Source organism: Helobdella robusta, assembly GCF_000326865.2.
Source record: "Helobdella robusta unplaced genomic scaffold HELROscaffold_30, whole genome shotgun sequence".
Classification (NCBI taxonomy): domain Eukaryota; kingdom Metazoa; phylum Annelida; class Clitellata; order Rhynchobdellida; family Glossiphoniidae; genus Helobdella; species Helobdella robusta.
Window position 1 is genome coordinate 1,365,826 of NW_008704502.1, and position 9,839 is coordinate 1,375,664.

At 34.7% G+C, this 9,839-nt stretch overlaps 2 protein-coding genes across 2 annotated transcripts; one reads left to right on the plus strand and one right to left on the minus strand.

The window, feature by feature from the left end:
* Positions 1–31: 31 nt before the first annotated feature.
* Positions 32–714, plus strand: HELRODRAFT_145478 (hypothetical protein; the record flags this gene model as incomplete). Its single annotated transcript, XM_009022052.1, has 3 exons — positions 32–91; positions 284–424; positions 499–714. Coding segments are annotated over 3 exons (417 nt in total), but the record flags the coding sequence as incomplete, so codon positions are not given.
* A 551-nt stretch (positions 715–1,265) lies between these two features.
* HELRODRAFT_192223 (hypothetical protein) lies at positions 1,266–5,112 on the minus strand. Its single transcript, XM_009022053.1, has 7 exons — positions 3,918–5,112; positions 3,558–3,815; positions 3,184–3,333; positions 2,997–3,064; positions 2,585–2,833; positions 1,851–2,281; positions 1,266–1,812 (listed from the first exon to the last, which is right to left on the minus strand). The coding sequence occupies exons 1-6, from the start codon at positions 5,095–5,097 to the stop codon at positions 2,222–2,224; spliced, it is 1,965 nt and encodes a 654-aa protein (XP_009020301.1). The 5' UTR covers positions 5,098–5,112; the 3' UTR covers positions 1,266–1,812; positions 1,851–2,221.
* Positions 5,113–9,839: the final 4,727 nt, after the last annotated feature.

Consider the following 9,839-nt stretch of genomic DNA (forward strand, 5'->3'; position numbering starts at 1 on the left):
GGTGCCTGTCATATCTGTCAACGAATGGATCGTCATCCAGCAAAGAATCGATGGCTCGCTAAGCTTTAATCAAACCTGGGCAACTTATAAGGTTAGCTAGAAATCAAAGGAAGTTTATGTTTAATTACTTAAATAGGGATATAATTATTGTTATAATATTTGCAATTTTAAAAAAATGTTATTCGGTTAAAATTGTCTTGTTCAGCTCAGCTGTTATTTTTTAAATTAATTTCTATTGAATTAAACCAGCCCAAAATATTTTAAATTAAAAAATACTTTTTAGACAGGCTTTGGGAGACCTGATTCAAACTTCTGGCTGGGATTAGAAAAAATTTTCTCTTTAACAGGGTCGGGTGACTACAGGTTGAGATTTGAAGTTCTCCTAAATGGAAACTGGTTTTCAGATGAGTATAACCATTTCAGGGTACAATTGTTCAGTAAACTTATTTTTAAACACATCTCTATTTCTTTAAATTAAAATGATCATTCTATTTATAGATTGACGGTGAAGGCAATTTTTACACAATAAACGTGGTTGGATACACCGGTGACAACTGCGATATCATGAACCAGCCAGGAGATGATACAGTAAGCCTACAAAATGGTGCGAAATTTTCAACTTTTGATCGCGGGGACACATATGGGTGCGCCAGTTCGAGTTCTTCTGGAAATTGGTTCGGTAACTGTTTCGCTCAAAACGTCAATGGTGTTTACGGTGATACTGCTACCTACTACACAGCTTCAGCTAGTCAACGTCTCGTCATTACTCATTGCAGGATGATGATGAAATTGAATCCAACTGTCTCAAACGCATCGTTGTAATTTAAAATAATTTCAAACAAATGATTAATCAATTAGACTACATGAATGAGCTTATATTGAAGAAATCTCATTACGATTTTGCTGATGTACTAAAGTAAGGGACAATTCTAATGGCTGACTCTTAATACAAAATAGTGATTTCAAACTTTTACGAAATGTAAAAAATTTTTTTGTAATAATAACATTTTAGATGGTAGATACCGAGCAGAAATATTTGCGACTAATTTTGAAAATGTTAACCAATGATAATAAACAACTCGCACATTTTTTTTGCGCACGTATATGCCTGGAGTGTTTGTTGTCAAATAATAATCAAATTCAGAGTTGTGTTAAGCAGATGATATTTCGGCAATTTTTTCAACAAGTTAAGCGTGATGTTTTTTCAGAGAAACATTACATACACCACCACCCACTCATCCATCTTCGTAACGTTTCAACATCAAGACGGTTTTCAATTTTTTCTACGTCAAATGAACCCAAGCAATTTTTCAAAATAATTAAAAAAACTTTAAATTTGGTTCAAAAATGGTTCAATGAATCTTTTCTCCATAATTTCGCTGTTGTGACATGGCTGACAAATTTTTTTAGAATCATTTCGAAAAATTTTAAAAAATGTTCTAATTTCAATTTATTAGTTGAGATATTTTTGAACGTTAGCTGAAACAAAAAATATTTAGTTAGTGAACGAATTTATTGACATTTAGACAACATTTCAATCCTATAACATCTAATTAAATGTATTTCAACATTACATAAAATTAACTTAAAAACTGTTAACGACTTAATTTAACGTACATTTTTACGACAATAATGGAATTTTTATTAAGCAAAATTTCAAAAATTTATTAGCATGGAATCAAGTCACATTGTTAAACAAAACATAAGAATCGGTGAACATTTAACATAATACAATCATTGTTATAGATAAATACTAATAAAAATACAAACATATATTATGTTATTTACATTACTATTCTGTATATATATATAAACATGTGTGTATGAGTTTGTGTATTTGTTTGTATGTGTGTGTGTGTGTGTGTGTGTGTGTGTGTGTGTGTGTGTGTGTGTGTGTGTGTGTGTGTGTGTGTAATATTAGGCCTAACATTAGCGAATACAAATTTGTCAATTTTTCAATATAAAAACACTGAACCGATTTAAAATTTGGTAATGTAATTAATACAAGCATATGAAAAAAATGTTTCAACTGACGGTAAATACATTTTACGATACTCAACAGTAAATACAAAGATACATATATACACATATACCATACATATACACACATGCATATACGAACAAACAAAATAGCACACATACAAATACACATACACACATACACTACTTAGGTACAGACAAGCCAACACACACATACATACAACAACACATAGATTTGCCATCAGTCGAGCTCAGAAGTGATTTCAGGGGATTGTTCATCTCCATCCTCTACAACTGATTCCTGTGCCAAGATGATAATATATTTAAGCGAAAATAAAATTTAAAATGTCTCTAGCTTTTACTATTTTCGTTATGTCATCAGATTCGGAATATATATGCAATTAACTATTTTATACAGTATTGTATGAACTCTACCGAATTGTTGGCATTAATCAATTTAAAGTTTGTTTTTTCAATTTTCCTTATTAGAATTTTCTGGAAATCGTTTAATTTATTGAAAATTGAAATTTATTGAAAAAGAAATTAATTATTCATATAGTATGTCATCGTACGGTCCATTAATTGTTTGCAGCACTAAACTAACCCATCCGCCACGATCCGCAATCCATCCGGAATACTTTTCCTCGATGTACTTCATGGTGTAACCCTTGATGCTCCCAGCAACTGTTGACCCGATGCCCGCCAAGTTAATGACGGATCTCGTCAGCATGAACACGTGAGCTATCTGGTTCCAGCCGCAGTTGTTTTCGTTTAGGTTTGCCGAGACAATTTGCTCAAATTCGTTGTAGGAGGAAGTGTTGTTGAGCAGTTTTTCTGTTACTTCGTTAGCACTCTGACGTTAGTAATTTACAAAAAGTTTGGTCGGTTTCTTTGTTTAAAAAGTTGGAATTATTACGTTCAAATGATTTTAGTCGTAACAGTAAAACGTGCTAATTATTCCATCTTTATTTGAAACTGATTTCTCAATGAAATACTAATCAACTTGATAGGCTAACATTTGCACAGGCCTTTGATGAAACGGAAACATGACTTGGATCGTAAGTGTTCAACGTACGAGGTGCTTCTGAAATTAAATTGTTAAATTTCATCTCAAAAACTTTTACTAAACTACTACTGCGATAAAAGCCACACATACAAAGAATTAAACCAATCGTAAAATAATTATCAATTTCTGCGACTAACCAACGATTTGGTTGAGTTCACCAATGCATTGAATGTTGTCAGCGATGGCAGCTAGCTGGTCGGCTATCTTCATGAAGATTTCATCCTTCTCTTTTTCAGATTTGTGATGAAATGGCACGTTGTTTGATGACGATGATGAGATTGATTTTTCTGAAATTTTACCAAAAAAAATTAATTAATAAACATTTCGGTTATTGTTATAAAATATATAACTGATAGGTTCTAAGGATATTAATTAATTAATATTATTAACAACATTAAAGCGCTTGTTAACTCTCCTATCATCAATAAATTAATCGGTTCGGACAAGAACATTGAATCTTTTGTAAAATTTAGAAATGTCATAATAATTAAATTTTTAAATTTTTCAAAACCTTCAACGGGTTTGTTGCTGTTGCGACTCTCAACAGTGTCCAGAGTCCTGAGACCGTCTACTTCATCGAAGGGCAGTGGCATGGCGGGTCGTCGTTTGCAAGTTCTTTCCAAGGAGACACTGGGCCCCCTGCTGGACCCCTTCTTTTTAACGTCATGGAAGGTGGTCGGTAAAAAGTATTTTTTGAGTAGTTCATTGTCTTCATTCTTCAGTGGCCTGATTATTGTCGGTAGGTTATCGGCAGACCTAAAACGGTTTTCTTAGGGGAAAGAAATTGTGAAATAAATTTATTCATTATTAAAACTAAAATTCATTCAAAATTTGACAATCAAATTTTACAAAAATTTGTTTAAAATCCAACTTTGCTTTTTCTGCGATTTTGACCTTCCCACTCGGATCTGCTTGAGTATGGCGTCAAAGAAATTTTTATTGAATTTAATTTTGTCCGTTAATTTTGACGGTTCAGGCGGTTCAGTCACATTTAGTTTTCTTAATTCTGATTTTGAACTCGATCGGCTTCTTTTTCCCAAATCAGCCTGCCTGGTGAGTTTTTTATTTTGATCTTTTAATTTCTGTGAAGAGGAGTTTAACTCTTTATCATTCAACTGTCCTGTGTTAGGCTGAATATTAGCAGCAGCGTTGGTAGGAGGAATTGATTTCTTATTAACTGATCTTTTAAAACTTTGCTGAACACGTTCAAAAGCTAATCTCAGAGAGCTTTTTTTCTTCCTGTTGATTAATTCAGTGTCAGGGAATTCGTAATCTTCAGTGCTGGATGATGAGACGTCGGAAACGTCTTCAGCGAGGGCCAGCGGTGGGCTCGGGGGAGATAATTTCTTCATCTCAAGTCTTGAGATGTACTCGTTGTTTGCCTTCTTACACTGTATACCTGATTTTGATGGAAATTTTAAGTTGCTTGATACTTGAAGAAGTGAGTCTGATTCGTATATGGAAAAATTGTTAAAATCGTTGGAAGAATGTCGCTTTTCCATACATTTGCCATCTTGACTGGAATGATAGTCGATATCGTAATAATCGTGGTGCTTCAATCTGTTAGTTTTCTCTACTGAATCGATTTCATCCTTCTGTTGATGGGATTGTTCTTGTCTTCCGGCAAACTGGCACAAAGGTTTGAAGTTTTGGTAGACATCGCTGGAATCATCGTCATCGTAATTGTTGGCGCACCTGGCGCCAGTGAATTCAACGTAGAGTTCTTCATCTTCGATGGCATCTCTGCTACTGAGACAACATCTTCCTCCTTTAACTCGCAACAGCGACGGATGTTGAACGGAATGCAAAAAATGATCAAAAACCTTTTCGGTGTCTATGGTGATTTTTTTTCTGGAAATATTTCTGTGCGATTTTTTAACCTGCCTGTCTGATTTTACGCGTTGGTCTGATTGTTGAGTATTTATGGTGTGTTGCGGTTGTTTGTGTTGCTGCTGCTGTTGTGGTGGTGGTGGTGAAGCTCTTTCGACATCATGCTGACAGGAGGATGGAGTCGATGAACAGGTTGAGGCAATCAGTCGGCTGGTAGACATATTTCTAATTTTTTTTCAAACTCTGAACAATTTCAATATTTCCTAATTAAATAAATGTTATTTTTAAGTTTACGTGATTTAAAAAACAAAATTTTTCCTTTATCAAAAATTACACTTAAGTGTTAACCACCATGACAACAAAACCACAACCACCACAACACAACAGCCACCACTGCCACACACACAACAGTCACAGCCTCCACACAACAGCCACCACTGCCACAGAACAGCCACAGCCACCACACAACAATACATCAATCAATACACAAAAGCCACCACCACACAGCACGCAAACGCAAACACACAGGCATTCACTCTTGCCAATACATCCATTCGCATCCGGTTGAGGTCATTAACTTTTAATACCTGGCGCCAGGCAATCTGCATAATTTGATAAATGGCTAAGCGCTGAGGTGAAATTGACGTCAACGCATACATGTTAATTTATGTTAATGTACGCTCATTTACGTTAACGTACGCCGTTTTATGTTAATTTTGGCCAGCGACCTTTGACCCGACACTAATGTCCACAATCGCGTACGTTGGCAGATATTTGTACTCACACTCACAAACACACACACACGCAAACACACATACACCACACACACAAACACATAAAAACTCACACACACAAATAAAAAACATTGGCAGAATGATGCTTTTATATGTAATTGCATACGCGTATTTGACTAACAACAAAAAACATCAACAACATCAACAACAACACCAACAACAACATCAACAACAACATCAACAACAACACCACCACAAACAACAACATCTATAACAACATCAACATCATCAACATCAACGACAACAACATCAGCAACAACATCAACAAATGCATCAACAACAACAACATCAACAACAAAATCAACAACAACACCAACAGCAACAAAAACATCAGCACAACAAAACAATAACAATAAAACCGCCATAAATAGAGAAGACGTGCCTATACTGACGTATGAAACTTTCCTCCCCATTCTCTCTCACAGGGCACTATTGGTCCAATTTCTTTAATAAGTAAGTAGGAGAATGTTTGCTCTGAATGATGAGCAAACAAGGTGGATGACAAATGAAGCGCTATATAAATTATAATACTCGACCGCTGATTGGTTGGTTGATTGATTGAAAAGTTGATTGATTGGATTGATTACAAAGATTAGCCGATTGATTGCCAAATGATTGCTTGGTTGATTGACTGGTTGATTGATTGATTGATTGATTGATTGATTGATTGATTGATTGATTGATTGATTGATTGATTGATTGATTGATTGATTGATTGATTGATTGATTGATTGATTGATTGATTGGTTGATTAATTGATTGATTGATTGATTGGTTGATTGTTTGGCTAAGCAAGATAATTCACTTAGCAGGTTGAAACAAAAGTTGTTCGATTGTGGTTGTGGTTTTCGCAGCATAGACGTTATTCGAAGGACACATTATCCAATGATGGTTTATTTTGTTTTTTGAATGGAACTGTACACGCAGTGCAGCGCAGCATTAATGAACCGTGTAACATACGCCTGCTTCATGGTCCCTGTTAATGTTGTTACAGTTGTTATTATTGTTAACGTTAGTGATATTGTTAATGATTTATAATCTCAGAGAGATATAAAATGCTATTTCTATTTTAACGCAGATGTCTATGTATGCCTATGTATGCCTATGTATGCCTATGTATGTCTATGTATGCCTATATATGTCTATGTATGCCTATGTATGCCTATGTACACCTATGTATGCTTATGTACACCTATGTATGTCTATGTATGCCTATGTATGTCTATGTATGCCTTGTATGTATGCCTATGTATGCATCGTATTCTACCTCACTAGCGGTTTCACGTACGTGTAGGTTTTTAACGTACGCAAAATGTATTTATGCGCGTAAGTATGTATGTGTATACGCCTATGTATGTATGTATGAGTGTGTAGGTATGTATGTATGTATGTGTGTTTTAGTGTGTAGGTATGTATGTATGTATGAATGTGTGTGTATGTGTGTGTTTGTGTGTATGTATGTATGTGTGTGGAGAAATGCTTCATAATGAATCTAACAGCTGTCCTTCACTGCTCATCCAGGGCATTACTTGAAAGTGTGTGTGTGTGTGTGTGTATGTATGTATGTGTGTGTGTGTATGTATGCATGTATGTGTATGTGCATGTGTGTATGTTTGTTTGTTGGTGTGTATGAGTATGTATGTATGAATGTATTGTAGTTTTTTCAAATTATTTAATTTGGGCAAAAAAAATATGATCAATTTTATTTAAATTTTTTCGTTTTTTGTTCACGAAAAGGATTTTCTTTATATTGGTTTTTAGCTTTCTCTCTCTCTCATTTTCTTTCTCTCTCTTTCCCTCTTTCTCTCTTTCACTTTTTCTCTCTTTCTATTATTATAACTATCTATCCATCGTCATAGAACATTGGCGGAATCCAACGTTAATCTATACTGTGTCTCGTATCGATATAGCATACCTCGTTACATTTGGCGTCGTCTCGAATTGTCTCGTTTCGTTCTAAACAACGTTCCAGTATCGTATCGTTTCGTTTCAAAATAATAACAATTAACGTTAACTAGCTCTGCTCTTTCAAGCATTCTGTATGGTGGTCCATTTATTGGGGGTCGATAATTTTTGTCTTTGCATTTTTAAGTTAGTTGTTTATTAATTTATCTATCTGTTTGTTCGTTCGTTCATTTGTTCATTCTTTTAATTATTCATTCATTCATTCATTCATTCATTCATTCATTCATTCATTCATTCATTCATTCATTCATTCATTCATTCATTCATTCATTCATTCATTCATTCATTCATTCATTCATTCATTCATTCATTCATTCATTCATTCATTCATTCGTCTATATACAATAGCTTAGTAATTCGTTATATCATTTAATGGTTTTATTTTTATGGATTCTCTATTCATTCACAAATTCTATCATTTATATTTTATTAAATTTTTTAGTCTGTTTGTTCATTTGTTTGTTCGTTCGTTCGTTTGTTCACTCATTCGTTCATTCATTAATTCGTTCATCCAACAATTACTTCATTGGTCTATCATTAATTTCCTTACCAACGTTTGTTTCCATGGATTCAATGTCTGGAAAATATAATTTAGAAATGTTTCTCTACCAATTATACAAGTTATACATTCATTTAAAAATTGTTTCTATACAAATTATAGGCTTAGTATTATACTTTCAAATTCACACTCGATCAATTAGTGAAAATGAAAAGACCAATTTTCATCTAAGTCTGCTAATTCGGATAAGATACAAAAACAAGCAAGCAAGCAAACACACACACACACGCATACACACACACAAGCATACACACAGACACATAAGCAGACATACGTTAAACTTCTCACGTACATACCGTCACGTACATACCGACCTATGCAGTTTTATAAAAACCAACTCAACCACTTAATGCAGCGTTCAATGAACAACAACCAGGTTTTATCCAAAAAAAACTCTAAAACACATCTCGACGACACACAACAGTGTTAAACCATACCTACAAGACTAGACTACACCAGACCACACACAACCACACCACACACACAACCACACGCTACACACAACCACATCACGCCACACACAACCACAGCAAGACCACAACATGCAACAACACTCCAGTCCAAACTGTTACTACTGTTTCAATTACTTTGAACAAAGTTCATTGCCATCTTTCCTATCAGGTAAGCTTAACACGCACGCACGCACAAACACACACGCATACGTTGTGCACACAATCTGTTGGGAGTGACTCAAATAAAAGATGTGTGTATGTTTGTATGTATGTGTACGTGTGTGTATATGTATGTGTGTTCATGTGTGCATGTATCGATTTTATTAAAATAATAATAAAAATTTTCAAAAACAAACACAAATTAAAAAATTTTCCGCCGAAGTGAGCATAAAGATGAAATAAAATCAATTCAATCGACACCAGATGTGACTAAACAATTGTTTTCCGCGTAACAAACAAACAATTGAACAACACGTGTTTCACATAATCACACACACATTTACAAACACACAAACGCACACTAACTCACTCACACACACACAAACACACACACACAATGCCACATAGCGCGTTAACCTCTATGATGATAAATGACGCTAGATCTACTGTCTTTGCGTAAATTAACATTGCGTATAAACATCAATTATCAATACATACAACACCACGGTCGTTTAGTTCAATAACATTGCTCCGTTTACACTATAAACATCGGCGTGCATAACTAGCTTGAAATATGAGTCTATTCTCCTATGTCACGCACGCACACGCACACAAACACACATACACAAGCACACATAAACAAATAAGCAAGAGAGAGAGAGAGAGAGAGAGAGAGAGAGAGAGAGAGAGAGAGAGAGAGAGAAAGATACATTGTTTAATTACGACATTTTTATATTTTCCGTAAAACCGAGTTTGTTTCACCTTAATATGGCGACGTACATCAATCCACACGTACACGCACACACGCACGCACGCATACATACGTTGCGCTTGTTGGACGATGAACAATGGTTTATTTTTAGACCTATAAGCAAAAATATCACCTTGACTTTGAGCGTTAAATATCATCAACCCATACATACATCTATTATGTACAATGACCCTCAGTTGGTTAACTAGTTAGCCAAGGCATTGGTTTGTCTATCTAACAACATAGTCAGGTTCTTAAGAACGTGTAAATTATTTCAGACGCG

Excerpts from the sequence above, each read along its gene's own strand:
- HELRODRAFT_192223 (XM_009022053.1), bottom strand. The coding sequence starts at position 5,097 with ATGTCTACCAGCCGACTGATTGCCTCAACCTGTTCATCGACTCCATCC. Across the intron at positions 3,065-3,183 it reads TGAACTCAACCAAATCGTTG|AAGCACCTCGTACGTTGAAC; the intron begins GTTAGTCGCAGA and ends ATTTAATTTCAG. Across the intron at positions 2,282-2,584 it reads TTGCGGATCGTGGCGGATGG|GAATCAGTTGTAGAGGATGG; the intron begins GTTAGTTTAGTG and ends ATCTTGGCACAG.